The 18,646-nt window shown below is 46.1% G+C and overlaps 1 protein-coding gene across 4 annotated transcripts in view; it reads left to right on the forward strand.

Annotated features, from left to right (window-relative positions):
- The window catches only part of TEX264 (testis expressed 264, ER-phagy receptor), a 150,624-nt gene that overhangs the window by 17,360 nt on the left and 114,618 nt on the right, over nucleotides 1–18,646 (forward strand). For 3 of the 4 annotated variants that reach the window (XM_082214588.1, XM_082214590.1, XM_082214589.1), the window contains exon 4: nucleotides 3,194–3,256. The exons of the other annotated variant lie outside the window; for it this stretch is intronic. In XM_082214588.1, the coding sequence (XP_082070714.1) occupies nucleotides 3,194–3,256 (63 nt within the window). The remainder of the gene's footprint in view (nucleotides 1–3,193; nucleotides 3,257–18,646) is intronic. 4 annotated transcript variants of the gene reach the window in all.

Here is an 18,646-nt window from a genome sequence, read left to right on the forward strand (position 1 = left end):
CCTACGGGACAGAGACAAACTGTGTGTACACATGCTTTACTTTTCCAAGGGGTCTTGGATAAAAGCAGGGCTTTTTTTTCAGCCAGAAGTCAGATCCAGTACAATTAAGCTGAGCCTAGAACAGCACATTGGCATTAAGGATGAGGGTCACTTTCAACTTCTTCCTTCAGCTCGGTGTTATTTTCAAGGTAGAAAAAATAACCACCCTGAGCTCAGAGGCTTTGTGGGCACCAGGAAAGACCTCAAGTGCAGCCTTGTGCCCATGACAACCCCTATTTTAGAGACAGTGGCTGTATCGCAGAGCTGATGGTAAAAATATTCTGACTGGTGCATAGTTAGTGGCCTTCCTAGATCCCTAGTGCCACTAGTTTCCAGCACCTGGTAAAGCAGAAGAGATCTGAGGTAGGCAGTTTAACTCCTAAATATAGGAGACCATTTAAATGGCACCTTACGCAGAATATATTTAATGGAAGGAGTTATAAAAGGCCTATACCTTTGTAGCCTGTAACACCCCAATTTGTGGGTGGGGCGGGATGGGAATGTTTACGTGTTTGGTTGTGGCAGTAATAATAATAATAATTTATTTGTTTATATCCCGCCCATCTGGCTGGGTTTCTCCAGCCACTCTGGGCGGCTTCCAACAAAATATTAAAAATACATTAAAACATTTAAATACATTAAAGCTGTAGAGTTACTACAGCTGCACTACAAGGCAAATTAGTTGCCCAAGGTGAGAAATTTTTTTTTTTAATGCAACCACATTTAGAACATCTAAAATTAGCTAAATCAAACTAGCCTTTGGTTCAGTGATGGCCATGAGCTACTCATAGGTCTTTCCATAGGGTAATGATAGTTGCAGGAATGTGCATCAGACATTATAAAAAAAGCAAGATTGGCCACATGGACCTAAATTAATAAAGTGTCTTAAAGGTAAAGGTACCCCTGACAGTTAGGCCCAGTCACAGACAACTCTGGGGTTGCAGCGCTCATCTTGCTCTATAGGCCGAGGGAGCCAGCGTTTGTCTGCAGAATAGCTTCCGAGTCATGTGGCCAGAATGACTAAGCCGCTTCTGGGAAACCAGAGCAGTGCACGGAAATGCCGTTGAGTGTCTTATAGGCACTCAAAGTCAGGTCTTTTTTCAGCTGGAACTCATCAGAACTCAGTTCTAGCACCTCTTAGGCATTCATGGTGAGGTCCGGCACCTCTTTTTCTAGAAAAAATAGCACTAAACAGTGTTATTGTAACATACCGTAACTTTATTGCACTAGAGTCCCATTTTAATATAGTTACATATTTGTTTTTAAATAGAGGTTTAAATTAGTATATACAGCCTTCAACTAAAAAGTTATATTTTTGTTTTATAGAAAGATACAATAGGTCCCCAATGAAGAGAGTGAAAACAGTTTACTTGTTTTATGCCCTGTGGCCAAAACAGATAAACTAAACACAGAACCTACAAAACACTCGAGGAGTACATATTTACAACCTGTGCAATATAAAATGGTGTTCAGCTCATATTCAAATAATTATTATCAAGAAATACTCAAATTTTCAGCTCTTTACATACAAGTCAAAACAGGTTTATTTTGCTTCATGGTAATCATCCATGACCATTGGCCATGTTATTTAGGCCTGATTTCCAATTCCAGATCTAAGTTCTTTGAGAGAAATACCCTTTAAACGCTATCTTTAAAGCATTTGCAAGTTGGTGTTGTCAACACAGCTGTGGCTTTGCAAAGCCATTGACCTGTCAATCACCTGATGTCACTAGGACACCAGGACCTATTTTTCAAGAAAAAACAATCCAAGCAAGGCTTGAAGTCACCATCACCAATCAAGCTGACTACACTGACTTCAGGCTCTGCTTTCTGCAGGGGTCAGCTGCTCCAATAAGCTTCCCATACAGAACTTGGTAACCAATCCCAGCTGGCTTGCTCTCACTGCCAATCAGCTTACTGGAAGTGACAACAAGCCTCCCTTGCCAGTGCACAATTGGGAGCATACTTTCAGGCTCCCAATTTTGCATTAGCAGCTGCATCTCTACCTGTCCCTCACCTGATGTCAGGTGTAGGGCAGGGGTGTGTGGTTTGAGGGAAACAGCTTTGTGGGCTGAGATGGGACCCATGCCAGAGGTTTACCACCTGAACTAGGGTATGGTCTGAAGGTGACATATAGAATCGTAGATTTGTAGAGTTGGAAAGAACCACAAGGGTCATCTAGTCCAACCCCCTGCAACGTAAGAATCTGTTGCCCATTGTGGCAAAAGGTCCACATCTTGCTGAAGCTGAGCCCATCTGAGTATGCTGAATGTTTGGGTAAGTGCCTGCCTGAGAACCACAAGTATGTTGATTTAACTAAATTTGTTTTGCATTTTGTCCCACATAATGAGTTTATTTAGATTGTTATTTGTTGTTTGTGGTATTTGTATAGCCAAAGCCATTACAAAATTTATTTATCATGCTAATCCTTTGCTTCCTTGGAAAGTTCAGAGGTGCTTACAAGGTAAAAGGTAAAGGACCCCTGGATGGTTAGTCCAGTCAAAGGTGACTATGGGGTGTGGCGTTCATCTCACTTTCAGGCCGAGGGAGCCAGCATTTGTCCACAGACAGCATTCCGGGTCATGTGGCCAGCATGACTAAACCACTTCTGCCATAACGAAACACCACAACGGAAGCCAGAGCACACAGAAATGCTGTTTACCTTCCCGCTGCAGCAGTACCTATTTATCTACTTGCATTGTGTGCTTTTGAATTGCTAGGTTGGCAGAAACAGGGATGGAGAAACAATAGCTCACTACCGTTGAGTGGATTTGAACCACTGACCTTCCGATCGGCAAGCCCAAGAGGCTCAGTGGTTTAGACCACAGCACCACTCACATCCCATACTTAGAATATGGAGCTTACAAGGAGCTCCCAATGGTCTACCAAAAAAAACTGATCTGCTTCGTTTATAAAATATGAAGCTGCCTTATACTGAGTTATAGCATTCATTCATTTAGTACTGTATAAACTGGCAACATTTCTTTAATGTCTTGGGCAGACGCCTTCCCCAGCCCTGCTACCTGGAGAATCCAGGGCAATGGAGATTGGTGTCAATTGGGACTGGGAGGAAGAAAGGCCATCAGTAGAAGGGGCTGGAGCAAATGGTTGGAAGAACTAACTAATTCTGTTTTTTCTTCCATCTATCTCACAGATGAGTTCTACAAAGGCAACAGTGAGAGTAAGGAGGAGGTTGACAGCCACCTCTGGACCTCTTGTAAGTAAGGAGGTAGCTTAGAAAGAAGATGAGTAAGAGGGAACATCATAGAAGTATGTAAAATTTACATGTTGTAGAGAAAAATGGAGATAGAATTTTTTTTATCCCATTGGAGACATCCAATGAAGCTGAATGTTGGAAGATTCAGGACAGACGAAAGAAAAGTACTTCTAGACACAGCATGGGCATAGCCAGGCTTCACGTGGGCGGGGGGGGGGCAGCTGCCCATCCCCAGCTATAGCCATGATAAATTATGGAATTTGCTCCCATAAGAGAAAGCGATGGTCACCAACTTGGATGTCTTAAAAGGGGAATTACACAAACTCATGGAGAATAAGGCTATCAGTGGCTATCAGCAGGCAAAACATGTGCTCTGATATTGAATGGTGTTTCTTGCCATAAGTGCTGTAGCTTCAACAATGCTATCAACTGGAATTTTATCCCTTGTACTGAATGAGAGGTAGAGCTCCCTTAATCTCCCCCCCCCCCCCCCGTTGGTGCTGCTTAATGGATTTGTATGAAGGGACAAACTGTTGTGACTTTTAGGTGCTTTCTTCCCTTCCTCCTTGTTCATGTGCCTCTTTGGCAACTTTTCAGGGAGATTTGAAGCAATGCTATCAGGTTTGAAAGTGAATTGATTCCATTCTGATCTGACTTTTTCCAGTTTAGTGACCAGCTCAGACTTGGCCAGGCTTCTAGGAGGCATTGCCTCACCTTCTCTGCTACCAATCAGCTTCTTGCAGAGTTTTAAACAGCAACTGGAAGGGCTACTGGAAACTGCTGGCAGAGCTGCCACCCACCTTCCTCCAGCTGTCAGTTTTAAGGGAAACCTGAGTAGCTGGCAGGACAATGAGTGCCCTGCTGGCATGTTGTTTCTTCATTTATTCTACGGGCTGGCAAGAAGGCATTTCATAAAATGTAAAATGGGCTGGAAATTCTAATGATTACTAAAATAGTGTCCATAATACATACTTCAAAATCATGAGACTGAATTTAATCACTAACTCCGTGTGTCCTAAGAAAATACAGTATTTTAGCTTCTCTAAATTTGGGGTGAATTACTTTTACTGCCCTCTTTGAAATGCTAGGAGAGGTATGCTGCATGCCTGGTACTAGACAGGTATACCATATTGGCCCGAATATAAGCTGCACCTTTAAAATTGGAGGGAGGGGGAAGAAAAAAAAGGAAGAAATACCCGAATATGAGCCACTCCATTCCCCGCTGCTCCTGGCTACATACGGGGGGGTGGGGGGTGGAGCTGTGCTGCGCTGCCATCAACCTTGCCCCTTCTTCTCTCCCTCCCTTTCTGGCCTTGGGGGAGAGGACGGGGGACTACACACGGGGTGGCCGCCACTTTGCCATTCTCCTGTCGCTGTTTGCCCCACGCTCCTGGCTGCATACCGTAAGGTCGCGAATATAAACCACACTTTAACTTTTCACAGTCGGAATTTGGGGAAAAAGTGAGGCTTATATTCAGGCCAATATGGTATCTCTTACCTGCAGGTATTCACAACAATCCAAATGACCATAGGAACCTAGAGGAAAGCATCCTGTGTTATAACAGGGCTTCTTCATGCTGAAATGTGCCAAAAAGCAGTTAATACCTATGCAGGAAGTTGCATGTATGCTTGTACCCATATCCAACATCAAGTGACTGCTGGCCAGCCTTGTGAGTGGCAGTTACAGCAGCAGATTATCCAGCCAGTTGGTGCCACTTCTAGTCACCTTGCTTATTCCGGAGCTGCTGCTCCTGCCAGACCAACCTTTAATCATAATTGGTTGGGTGGTGGCAGAAGCAGTGAATCCTCAAGCTGTCCAGGGAGAGCAATGGTGGCCGGTAGTGGCACCGGCCAGCCTGTGGATCTGGATCCCGGAGGTAGGGTTTGGCAGACAGAGGAGCCAGCAAAACTGAGGTGGCAGCTGCAGCTTGTTCTGACTGTTCTTCTGTGGCTTGCCTGGGCCACCCACCCACTGCTTCTCATGATGCTGTAGTTTTCAATGCTACCTGTCTGTGGCCAAGCAAATTACAGTGTGATGACATTCTTATATTATTGTATGTGCAGACATGTATTGCTCCATTTCCCTGAAAGGGATAAATGATGGATTTCAAAACCACCACAGACTTCTTAGTTCCTCCATCTGAAAAGCAAAGCAAAGCAAATGAAGAACATTATATAAAAAGCCCTGCATATGGAATAATTTGCACAAGATAGCACTTAACATTTCTATAATTAATGTATTGTTTTCTGGTTAAAAATAAAAATATTATTAAAACAATAAGGTCAGCTGTATATTGAGCCTTTTCAGCATTATTATCCCAACACTGGGTAGCTTTATGCCCACAGTGGGGAGTCTTATCCCAGCACTGAGCAGTCTAGAGGAGAAAACATCCTCATTTGAGTGTAAGTAAATGATACAACCGAGGAGGTGGCTTGAATTTACAGTGGTACCCCGCAAGACGAATGCCTCGCTAAACGAAAAACCCGCAAGACGAAAGGGTTTTCCGATTTTTAGAGGCTTCGCAAGACGAATTTCCCTATGGGCTTGCTTCGCAAGACGAAAGCCCATAGGGAAATCTCCTGGGACAGCGGGGAAACGCAGCGCACCTTCTCCTCTGTTCCCAGACCTGTCCTGAAGGCTTGTGGTGGGAGGTCCGGGAACAGAGGAGAAGGCGCGCAGCCTTCCCGGGGCTTGCGGTGGGAGGAGGGTTTTTCCTCCCCACCGCCAACATTCAGAACAGAGCGCCCTTCGCGACACCTGCAGCTTGGGGAGCCCTGCAGGACTTCCCCGCAGGGCTCTCCAAGCTGCGGATAGCAGCCTGCTGCCCCGCACGAGGGGCGCTCTTTAGCAGAGCGCCCCTCGCGCGGGGCAGACATTCGCAGCTTGGGGAGCCCTGCAGGACTTCCCCGCAGGGCTCTCCAAGCTGCAGATAGCAGCCTGCTGCCCCTCGCTTGGGGCAGACATTCACAGCTTGGGGAGCCCTGCGGGGAAGTCCTTCTTCCCCCGCCAGCCTTCAGAAAAGGTCTGGGGACAGACTGTCCCCGGACCTGGTCTGAAGGCGGTTTCCCTAGGTAAAGGTAAAGGTACCCCTGCCCGAACGGGCCAGTCTTGACAGACTGTGGGGTTTGTGCGCCCATCTCACATCTATTGGCCGGGGGCCAGCGCTGTCCGGGGACACTTCCGGGTCACGTGGCCAGCGTGACATCGCTGCTCTGGCGAGCCAGAGCCGCACACGGAACGCCGTTTACCTTCCTGCTGGTAAGCGGTACCTATTTATCTACTTGCCCCCCGGGGGTGCTTTCGAACTGCTAGGTGGGCAGGCGCTGGGACCGAGCAGCGGGAGCGCACCCCGCCGCGGGGATTCGAACCGCCGACCTTTCGATCGGCAAGCCCTAGGCGTTGAGGCTTTAGCCCACAGCGCCACCCGCGTCCCGCATTAATTGATTTTCAATGCATTCCTATGGGAAACCGTGCTTCGCAAGACGAAAAACTCGCAAGAAGAAAAAACTTGCGGAACGAATTAATTTCACCTTGCGAGGCACCACTGTACTTCATCCCTTATAAATTAGAACAGATAAAGCAGAGGGTGTGCCAGGAAGTTAAAAAGGAACATTGTGACCCTCCGGGAATGAGGACAATATCTTGTCCCTCACAAACATCCCATTGTTCCAAGGCTCTTCCAGATGACCTATTTATTGAGCATTCATCCTGATTTGTTTGTAGGGAGATTACTGTAGATGACATTGGCTATTTAATGAGCATTTATTCTGATTTGTTTGGCAGTGGAAAGGGGAGGTTTGATCATGTAGTGTTAAAGCAAGTGCCATCCCACACTTTCCAATGTATTTTCTTGTCACTCTCCTTGTTGCAAAAAGCCCCATCTTGTGGGGAAGGGGGTTTGTAATGCAACTCCTCCCTATCAATTATAATTGTGCATTCTGAATTTGCTTTTATGTGATTAAATCTCATCCCAAAATTGTTATAATCTGGTGGTGCCCTCAGTATCTTTCTCCTCGCCTTTCTAGTCTCCCAAAGCACCATTGTTTCCTGACTTCTCCCAAGTTCTACTTCAGTGTGGTTTCATATAGTAGGACACACACACACACACACACACACACTCTTCTTGACTGCTCTAGAATGCAGTGGCAGACCTTGGAGTCTCACATCTCAGCGGTGCCCTGTGCAGTGCCAAAATTCGGCACCCCAAGGCTCTGTGCCCAATTCAACCAACTAATAAAGGTAAAGGTAAAGGTACCCCTGCCCGAACGGGCCAGTCTTGACAGACTCTGGGGTTTGTGCGCCCATCTCACTCAAGAGGCCGGGGGCCAGCGCTGTCCGGAGACATTTCCGGGTCACGTGGCCAGCGTGACAAAGCTGCATCTGGCGAGCCAGCGCAGCACACGGAACGCCGTTTACCTTCCCGCTGGTAAGCGGTACCTATTTATCTACTTGCACCCGGGGGTGCTTTCGAACTGCTAGGTTGGCAGGCGCTGGGACCGAGCAGCGGGAGCGCACCCCGCCACGGGGATTCGAACCGCCGACCTTTCGATCGGCAAGCCCTAGGCGCTGAGGCTTTTACCCACAGCGCCACCCGCGTCCCTCAACAACCAACCAACTAATAGGGCTCCTCTAAACCCACCTCTGTAGAATGCACTTGGGTGCTTGTTCAAATGCAGTTTGTTACTTACCCCAAGTAAGCAGGCTTGTGGCAAATTGCAGGTCCTACTCCCAGTAAAAGACAAGAAACCAAGCTGCATGCAGCAGGATGTGATGTGCAAATTTGATCTTGTCAGCTGTGTTTGGAGAGTTGATGTGGCCCTGTGATTAGCTCTGAGTAGCTTTTAGGTTAGTTGGGCACAATTGTGCCAAAGCATGTGAGAGTTTCAGGGTAGCTCTTTTTGCACTGCATGATTTTAGTTCTGGTCCAGCCATCCTCCTCCTATTATTTATACAGCACCATCAGGGTGCTTGATGCTTTACAGCAGGGGCGGACTTGTGAGACCCAAATTCGCTCTCCCCCCCCCCTCACCGCTTCTAGCATCCCATTCCGCTGAATTCAAGACATAATAGTTCTGGCATCCTGTGGCGTCCCCTAGACTATGCACCCACTGCAGTGGAACTGGTTGTGCTGCCCTAAAGCCGCCTCTGTTTGCAAATAAAAAAGGACAGTTTCCTGACCCAAGCTGCTTACAATTGAAATTTTTTGATACGAGGGAAACAACAGAGGAAAGAGAAGGGAAGAGTACAAAGGGGGAAAATGTGTGGTTGTTTCAGTTACGTGTGCTTAGATTTTGTTCAATCAGGGAATTGAAACTAGAGACTTGAGGGTAGATGTAAAGTAAGCAAGAGAGGTGGCTATGTGCTGGTATCCATACTTGTGGCTGATTTGCTACTTTCTGTTTGCCTTGGTGGGCTGAGCTGCTTATTTTGAATTGGATTACGTATTGCTTTTTGTGCTTCTCATATAGTCGGCTGGTAGGTAACTGATCAAACAGCATTAGGGCTTTGTGGATACACTTGCATTGTTGCCAGCTGATAAATGGAACCCAAGCGTTTCTTCTGCTTCCAAGGCACACACTTAGCACTGCTGCTATATTTATCGCTTATGTAGCACTTGTAATCTGCAAGGTAGTTTAGAGACCTTGGTGCCACATTTGCAACTGGCACTTACTTGTGTAATTTGGAGTAGCTCTTTCTGACCTCCTTGTCCTTGGATATATTAATCCTCTGTCACAGGGTATGTGTTATGCATGAAGGGTAGGGCAGGATGCATGGCGTCTATGCAAAGGGCAGACACACCTCCCCTGTACTGCGAAACACAGCTGTAGACACTCTGAAATATGGGAATAGGTTCATCTGTGACCAGAGACTTAGGGCAGGGATAGCATTGCAAGCAGCGCCAGGGTGTATGCTGCCAACCATTTCTGGGCATGTGTTGTTGTTGTTGTTTAGTCATTTAGTCATGTCCGACTCTTTGTGACCCCATGGACCAGAGCACGTCAGGCACTCCTGTCTTCCACTGCCTCCTGCAGTTTGGTCAAACACATGTTCGTAGCTTCAAGAACACTGTCCAACCATCTCGTCCTCTGTCATCCCCTTCTCCTTGTGCCCTCCATCTTTCCCAACATCAGGGTCTTTTCCAGGGAGTCTTCTCTTCTCATGAGGTGGCCAGAGTATTGGAGTCTCAGCTTCACGATCTGTCCTTCCAGTGAGTACTCAGGGCTGATTTCCTTAAGAATGGATAGGTTTGATCTTCTTCTGGGCATGTGTACTAGCAGATAAATCACCATAAAGCTATTGTGGTCATAGTTGCTGATGGTAGTATGCTGGCTGTTTCAGTGTATATATGGTTCACATATGTTTTCCATTGGAAGATGTACCTGGGAATAATCAAAGGAAAGAAGAAAGCTGCATTATACAAAGTCAGGCTATTGGTCTATCTATGCTAGTGTTTACATTACAGTGGCTCTTCAACTTTCAGACAGGGACTTCTCAGCCCTGTCCAGAGATGCTGTGAACATGGGTCTTTCTGCATGCAAAGCATGTGCTCGACCATGGCCTTTACCTCCAAGGCTGATTGTGCAGCACATGTCTTGGGTGAGCAGACCCATATCATGACATTGTTGAAGGCATTAATTGCTTACAAGCCAGATTTTTCATATTTGGTACCATAGCCCATGTTTTACAACTTGAACAGCCATTTTACGACAGTGAGGCACTGGATTGAGTAGTGTGTGTTAGCTAGGCTTGCCATACGTCAGGGAAATTACTGACATGTCCTGGTTTGCAGGTTTAAAAATGGCGGGGGGGGGGGTTGCCTGATTGGGGAAACCCGGATGTATGGAAAAGTGATGGAAACAGCTCAAAAAGCTTAAAATCACTTTTTGGGGTTAGGTTTCCCAATTTTGGTGGTTTCCTTAAAAAAGCTAAACTTTGCTGTGGGTGTCAGGAAATTTACTTCTTGAAATATGGCAACCCTAGTGTTAGCAGAGGCTGTAATGGTTATGACCTGCACCTACATTCCTGATGTTGACAGGGATTCACAAATAGACTCTTCTCTCACAAGACAATGAAAAAATTCCTTCCTGCCCACGGGATGTGGCTTTTTGGAAAAGGAGGCTCTCCAATAGACAGGTGGTGATTGAAAAGCTGTTGGGGTGTGTCATTTTCAAGAGGAAAAGTATTTCTGTAGTTGATCTCTTCTGGAAGTACTAGTTTTAAGCTGTTGCAATATCCTATCTCAATAATGTTCTCTGAAACAGTCTTCCAGATAGAGAGAGAGAGAGAAAAAAAAAGAACGATCCATTTTGTGGCTACAGATATGTGCCATTTTTGAATAGTGATAACATTGAACCTACCATGGAGCTGCATATTAATGTGTGCTTTGTGTAACTTGATCTTCTGGGCAGCTGCCAGGGCCCATAACTGATGCCTGGGTTGTGCTCCCCATATTTTATTTTTCCTGGCCCTTAGCTCTGGGGAGTGGCTGGTGACTGAATTGCGCCATCCTTTTAATTTCCGCACAGTGTTCTCAACATAGCATTGCTCAGGGGCCATGGGGGGAATTAAAAAGGGTAGCTAGACCCAGCTGCTCAGTGTTGCTTAGAGCACTGCCACTGCAGCTAGGTAAGCCTGCCAGCACCTATTGGCAGAGGAACAGGCCTACCAGAGTAGATGTAGTCCATTTAATTTTGATTTTCAGAATATCTTCTTTGGACAGGGTGGTTCCAGGTTTGGGAAATTGCCTTGGGCAATTTACACGTATCAGTATGCCATTGTGGCTAATTCCCTACATTGCCAAGTATCTCTCAACTTGTTTATTTTCACTCTGTGGTGCTGTTCCTCAACTTCATTTGCTCATCCAGTTTGACAGCAGCATGTGGAAATGTGCCACTGCAAGTGAAACATATATACATGGGAGCTGTATATGAATGAGCGTTTGCTCATCTCCACATATTTTGGATTGAATCCAGGATTCTTGAGGTTGTTACAGGACTGTGCTGGGCAGAGACATTCTGTTGTCTGAAGTGGAGTCCAAGTTGTGTCTCCACCCCCTTGCTAGGGTCAGGCTTTTCAGCAGTTTTGCTGCACCATTCAGACACTGTACCTGCCTTCACCTGTCTCCTTCTCACCTTTCTACATGGCAGGAAAGACCTTATTACAGCACCAAAGGAAGGAGCTGCACCGAGGGAAGGTGCTGCACCAATTTATCAGAACTGAGTGGAGCGGGGTGACACCAGGTCTCAGCATCACCCAGCCCCTGTCTTCTGATTGGCCCATTTTAATGGACCTCCTGCTCATATTCAAAGAGGAAGATGGCTCCTGCACCAGGCAGCAAATGGCTGCTTCACTGGAACTGCAGAAGCCATTTAAGTATTGAGCTAGTAAAGGTAAAGGTAAAGGTACCCCTGCCCGAACGGGCCAGTCTTGCCAGACTCTGGGGTTTGTGCGCCCATCTCACATCTATTGGCCGGGGGCCAGCGCTGTCCGGAGACACTTCCGGGTCACGTGGCCAGCGTGACAACGCTGCTCTGGCGAGCCAGAGCCGCACACGGAACGCCGTTTACCTTCCCGCTGGTAAGCGGTACCTATTTATCTACTTGCCCCCGGGGGTGCTTTCGAACTGCTAGGTGGGCAGGCGCTGGGACCGAGCAGCGGGAGCGCACCCCGCCGCGGGGATTCGAACCGCCGACCTTTCGATCGGCAAGCCCTAGGCGCTGAGGCTTTAGCCCACAGCGCCACCCGCGTCCCCAGTATTGAGCTATTTAAAACCATATTTTAAAGCTTTATCTTGGGCCTAACTAGAACTGCAAACTCTGCAGCCCAGTCTTTTTACTTAATTGATTAGGACCCATCAGTTTTTCAGTGGTAGATGCCAGATATTATTTGTTAGGCTGTGAGTCAGTGGCTTGCTTTTTAAAGGCAATTTTGCCTGTGATTTGCTACTGTAACAGGAAATGGAAAAGAAAATGTTGCAGGTGACCTTTCCTTCTAACAATGTGTGACAACTTCTGTTTAATAAATTGTGAGTTACCCTATGCTTGCTTCACTGTTTCAGATGGCTGCTTATACTGAGGTTTTGTAATAGGCAAACATTAACAATTTTCTTGGTTGAGAACACTTGGCCAAAAGAGGGGCAATGTGTGTATATCCACATTTCCCCACCTCTGGGTCAGAACAGTTAGATCATGGGTAGGCAAACTAAGGCCCAGGGGGTGGATCCGGCCCAATCGCCTTCTAAATCCAGCTCGCAGACGGTCCGGGAATCAGCGTGTTTTTACATGAGTAGAATGTGTGCTTTTATTTAAAATGCATCTCTGGGTTATTTGTGGGGCATAGGAATTTGTTCACCCCCCCCCCAAAAAAAAAATTGTCCGGCCCCCCACAAGGTCTGAGGGACAGTGGATCAGCCCCCTGCTGAAAAAGTTTGCTGACCCCTGAGTTAGAGGGTTATACAACACCCTGCAGAAGATGGTATTTTTATGTTGGGGGCACTGCTTTTAATTTCACCCTAAAGCACCAGACCAGGAATACTGGGACTTCCTGTAAGATATAAGACAGCCTTCTCTAACATGGTGTCCTCCGGATGTTTTCGATTGCAACTCTCACCAGTCCTGTCCAGCTGATGGAGGATATCTGGTTGGCTATGGCTACCTGAAGGAGAAATATGATGGCAAAACCTACAAACCATCCTTTGTTACTGCTCACTGCTCAAATGTGGATCACATTGGACCTAACAAGGTGAGGTTTGTTTATTCCTAAGGTACCAGGAAGGGATGAGATTTTTCCATTCTTGATACCTAGAATCATAGAATCATAGAATCATAGAGTTGGAAGAGACCACAAGGGCCATCGAGTCCAACCCCCTGCCAAGCAGGAAACACCATCAGAGCACTCCTGACATATGGTTGTCAAGCCTCTGCTTAAAGACCTCCAAAGTAGGAGACTCCACCACACTCCTTGGCAGCAAATTCCACTGTCGAACAGCTCTTACTGTCAGGAAGTTCTTCCTAATGTTTAGGTGGAATCTTCTTTCTTGTAGTTTGGATCCATTGCTCCGTGTCCGCTTCTCTGGAGCAGCAGAAAACAACCTTTCTCCCTCCTCTATGTGACATCCTTTTATATATTTGAACATGGCTATCATATCACCCCTTAACCTCCTCTTCTCCAGGCTAAACATGCCCAGCTCCCTTAGCCGTTCCTCATAAGGCATCGTTTCCAGGCCTTTGACCATTTTGGTTGCCCTCCTCTGGACACGTTCCAGTTTGTCAGTGTCCTTCTTGAATTGTGGTGCCCAGAACTGGACACAGTACTCCAGGTGTGGTCTGACCAGAGCAGAATACAGTGGCACTATTACTTCCCTTGATCTAGATGCTATACTCCTATTGATGCAGCCCAGAATTGCATTGGCTTTTTTAGCTGCCGCGTCACACTGGTGGCTCATGTCAAGTTTGTGGTCAACCAAGACTCCTAGATCCTTTTCACATGTACTGCTCTCAAGCCAGGTGTCACCCATCTTGTATTTGTGCCTCTCATTTTTTTTGCCCAAGTGCAATACTTTACATTTCTCCCTGTTAAAATTCATCTTGTTTGTTTTGGCCCAGTTCTCTAATCTGTCAAGGTCGTTTTGAAGTGTGATCCTGTCCTCTGGGGTGTTAGCCACCCCTCCCAGTTTGGTGTCATCTGCAAATTTGATCAGGATGCCCTTGAGTCCATCATCCAAGTCGTTGATAAAGATGTTGAATAAGACCGGGCCCAAGACAGAACCCTGTGGCACCCCACTAGTCACTCTTCTCCAGGATGAAGAGGAACCATTGATGAGCACCCTTTGGGTTCGGGCAGTCAGCCAGTTACAAATCCACTGAGTGGTAGCATAGTCAAGACCGCATTTTACCAGCTTCTTTACAAGAATATCATGGGGCACCTTGTCAAATGCCTTGCTGAAATCAAGGTAGGCTACATCCACTGCGTTCCCTTCATCTACCAGGCTTGTAATTCTGTCAAAAAACGAGATCAGGTTAGTCTGACATGACTTATTTTTCAGAAATCCATGCTGACTATTGGTGATCACAGCATTCCTTTCTAGGTGCTCACAGACTGTTTGCTTAATGATCTGCTCCAGAATCTTCCCTGGTATTGATGTCAGACTGACTGGGCGGTAATTATTTGGGTCCTCTCTTTTCCCCTTTTTGAAAATAGGGACAACATTTGCCCTCCTCCAGTCTGCCGGGACTTCGCCTGTTCTCCAGGAATTCTCAAAGATGACTGCCAGTGGTTCTGAGATCACATCTGCCAGTTCTTTTAATACTCTTGGATGCAGTTCATCTGGCCCTGGAGACTTGAATACATCTAAACTAGCCAAATATTCTTGTACTATCTCCTTAGTTATTCTGGGCTGTGTTTCCTTTGCTGAATCATTTGCTCCAAATTCTTCAGGTCGGGCATTGTTTTCTTTATCGGAGAAGACTGAGGCAAAGAAGGCATTGAGGAGTTCAGCCCTTTCTGTGTCCCCTGTTTGCATTTCACCATTTTCTCCTCTGAGTGACCCCACTGTTTCTTTGTTCTTCCTTTTGCTACGAACATACCCATAAAAGCCTTTTTTGTTGCTTTTAACCTCTCTAGCAAGCCTGAGTTCATTCTGTGCTTTAGCTTTTCTGACTTTGTGTCTACACGTGCTGGCTATTTGTTTGAATTCCTCTTTGGTGGTTTCCCCCCTTTTCCATTTTTTGTACACATCCTTTTTTAATCTTAATTCAGTTAAAAGTTCTTTAGATAGCCACCCTGGCTTCTTTAGGCACCTTCCACGTTTCCGTCTCATTGGTATTGCCTGTCGTTGTGCTTTTACTATCTCCCTCTTAACAAACTCCCAGCCATCATGAACTCCCTTTCCTTTTAGTATTGCTGTCCATGGGATCTCACCCAGCACTTCCCTAAGTTTTATGAAGTCGGCTTTCTTAAAGTCAAGAAATTGAGTCCTAGTATGCTTGGCTGCTCCTTTCCGCTGTATAGTAAACTTCAGAAGAGCATGATCACTCGCGCCTAATGATCCTTCCACATCTACCCCACTAACCAGGTCATCAACATTGGTTAGGACCAGATCTAAAATGGCTGTTCCTCTTGTTGCTTCTCCCACTTTCTGGACAATGAAGTTGTCTGCAAGGCCAGTGAGGAATCTGTTTGACCTTATGCTCTTGGCTGAGTTTGACGTCCAACAAATATCCGGGTAATTGAAGTCCCCCATTACTACTATCTCCCTTCCTTTTGCATGCTTGGCCATCTGTTCCAGGAAGGCATCATCTATGTCCTCCGTTTGGCTTGGGGATCTATAGTAAACTCCCACAATGAGGTCTCTGTTATTCTTCTCTCCCTTAATTTTGACCCAAATGCTCTCACTTTGGCTTTGAGGTTCTAAATCTTGGATCTCTTCACAGGTATACACATCCCTGACATATAACGCCACTCCTCCTCCTTTCTTGTCTGGTCTGTTTCTCTGAAATAGATTGTATCCCCCCATTATTACATTCCAATCGTGGGACTTATCCCACCAGGTTTCAGTGATGCCTATTATGTCATATTTAGTTTGCTGTACCAAGAGCTCAAGCTCATCTTGTTTATTTCCCATGCTTTGCGCATTAGTGTAGAGACATTGAAGTCCATTAATCATTCCCCCGTGTCTCTTATTTAAGGATTTTTTCCTCCCACCACTAGGTCCGCGTGCTGTTTGCTCCATTTGGTCTATGACATTTGGATGATCATCTTCATTAATTGATAGACTCCTACCTTCAGGAGCACTGTCTCCCTCCCCCACATTAGTCAGTTTAAAGCCCTCCTGATGAGGTTTCTGAGATTTTTGGCAAAAACATTTCTCCCAACCGTTGTGAGGTGCAGCCCATCACTTGCCAGAAGTCCATCTTCAAGAAACTGCAGTCCGTGATCTAAGAATCCAAACCGTTCCTGTTTACACCATTTGCGAAGCCAGCTGTTCACTTCCACTATTTTCCCCTCTCTCCCTGGGCCACGTCGTTCAACTGGGAGGACAGACGAGATGACAATTTGTGCATTTAGTTGCTTCAATTTCCTGCCGAGAGCCTCGTAGTCTCTTTTGATCTTCTGGAGGCTATTGCTTGCAGTGTCATTGGTTCCCACATGAACCAAGAGGAAGGGGTATTCGTCAGTGGGTTTTATGATTCCTTGCAGTCGTTCAGTTACATCTTGGATCTTAGCCCCGGGGAGACAGCACACTTCCCGAGACATCTTGTCAGGCCCACAGATCACTGCTTCTGTTCCCCTCAGTAGGGAATCCCCTATCACCACTACACGCCTCCTCTTGGGTTTGGTTGGGGTTCTTCCGTGAGCTGTCCGTTCCAAGGTCACCTGCACATTCCCTGAGGACTGACTTTGCTGCTCGTCTTCATATACCTGATCGACTGTAATGAGGGAGAGATCCTCAAATGGAGTCTGCTCTTCGTCTTCCATGCTAGGGGAGAGGACCTCAAAGCGATTGTGTATTTCTAAACAATCAGAGTGAACCCTGGGCCTCCTACTTCTTTGAGTCACGTTTCTCCATATATCTGGCTCCTGTGTTGGTGAACAAGCCTCCTTCTCAGGGGAGTCCCCTGTCTCCTCCTTGGTGGGGACGGTGTGCTCTGTTGCTTCCAAGAAGAGCTCCAGCTCTCTAATTCTTTGGAGCGTAGCTACACGTTCCTCCAGTTGCTGGACTTTGTCTTTTAAAAGGGCAATCAACATGCAATTGCTGCAGGTAAAGCTGCCTGCAACCTTTGGCAAGATGGCAAACATTGCGCAGGAATCGCAGGCGACTGCAGCTGTTCCCTCCCCTTCCATCATGAGATCGTGTTGTTGGGGGTGGCTACAGAGGTCCTCCATCATAAAAAGCTTGAAGACAGGACAAATAACTTCCCCCACAAAAAAAAACCTAGGTCTCCCCCAACAAACGTTTGAGATTAGCTCCCCTAAATCTAAAAGATGGGTATAACAGCCAGAAAGAAACACACACACACAAGAAAACCCTTTTTGCTCCTTCTTCAACTGCTGACCTGGTCCAGTGCAGACCCTTGAAACCTTGGGAAGTGGCAGACCCAGTCTAGATGTTGTTGGACTCCAACTTCCATCAGCCTCCCCCCACTGCCTCTCTGTTAGGTGCCGCTTTGATTTATTTTTTCTCTGGAATGTATTTGCTGCTGCTTTCAGAAAGTATCCAGTTGAGCAGGTGTGGTGTGTTCTATGTGTAGGATCATGATATGAAGATAATAAATAGAGTTGGGGCAATAGCACATCCCTGTTCAATGCCTGATCCCACTGTGAATGGTTCACTTTGAGAGCCATTGTTATGTGTGATTGTTGCTGTCATATTATCATGGGGGAGCCGAAGGATGTTAAAATTTTTAACTGGGCAGCCCATTTTCAAAAGGGCAGTACGATTTACAGTGTTGAGGCCTTAGGTCAATAAATGCCATATATAGGGGTTGGTTTTGCTCTCTGCATTTTTCTTGAAACTGTCGAGCAGTGAAGATCATAGCCACTGTTCCCCTAGAAGGTATTTTGTACATAGTTCTGAAGCCTGTGTCCCAGGAGATGTAATTGTTTATAGCTACTCTGGGAGCCTGCTAAGCAACTCTCCTTCTCTTTTAGGCAGCAGTGTTGGTTGCACACTCTTCAACCAGCCTATAATAATAATAATTGGTGTTGCCTGAATTATTGGTATAGTTTTGGGTAGTTAACAATGTAATGACTTTGTCACCTGTGAGGTTCAGGAATCTGTTTCTTTTTATGCCTTCCTCCTTAGTGTTACATTATAGTGAAGCTGAGACTAGAGTTGCAGCAGTTTATAATCCAGGAATTGTTCTCTGCATTCTTCCATCCCAAGACCAGTAGGGTGACCATGACACCATAAAGACTTTCTTTTTGACTTTTGACTTTAGTCCAGCTACCCCAAAAGAGATTGAATGGCACTCCCTTGGACCTGAGGAATAGACTTTAATAGGAGCAAACCTTCAAGATAGAACAGGGCCTTCTTTGTCACTTCTGGAGCAGGCTCTTGGGTAAGCTGGGTTTCCAGGGCTACCCATGAAGCTCTGTGCCACAGAGAGAGGCACATGGGAATATGTTCTATTTTTAATAACTGTGAAAGAAGGCAAAACACAGGAATCATACGGAGGTAAAATAAGCATCGAGTACCTGTGAGAATCATCTCTAAGTAACTTTTTTATAATATGCTTGGACTTTTGCAAAGAGAACTAGCATTTTGGGAGAGATTTAAAAAAAAAATAAACTTACTTATGATAAAGTTTCTGTGATCTTGATTGTTGATCTTGGTCACCACCTAGTGGAGATATGAATATGCTGTAGTGCCTAAACTAAGGGCTTTCCCA

This window comes from Podarcis vaucheri (genome assembly GCF_965113315.1).
Source record: "Podarcis vaucheri genome assembly, chromosome: 2".
Classification (NCBI taxonomy): domain Eukaryota; kingdom Metazoa; phylum Chordata; class Lepidosauria; order Squamata; family Lacertidae; genus Podarcis; species Podarcis vaucheri.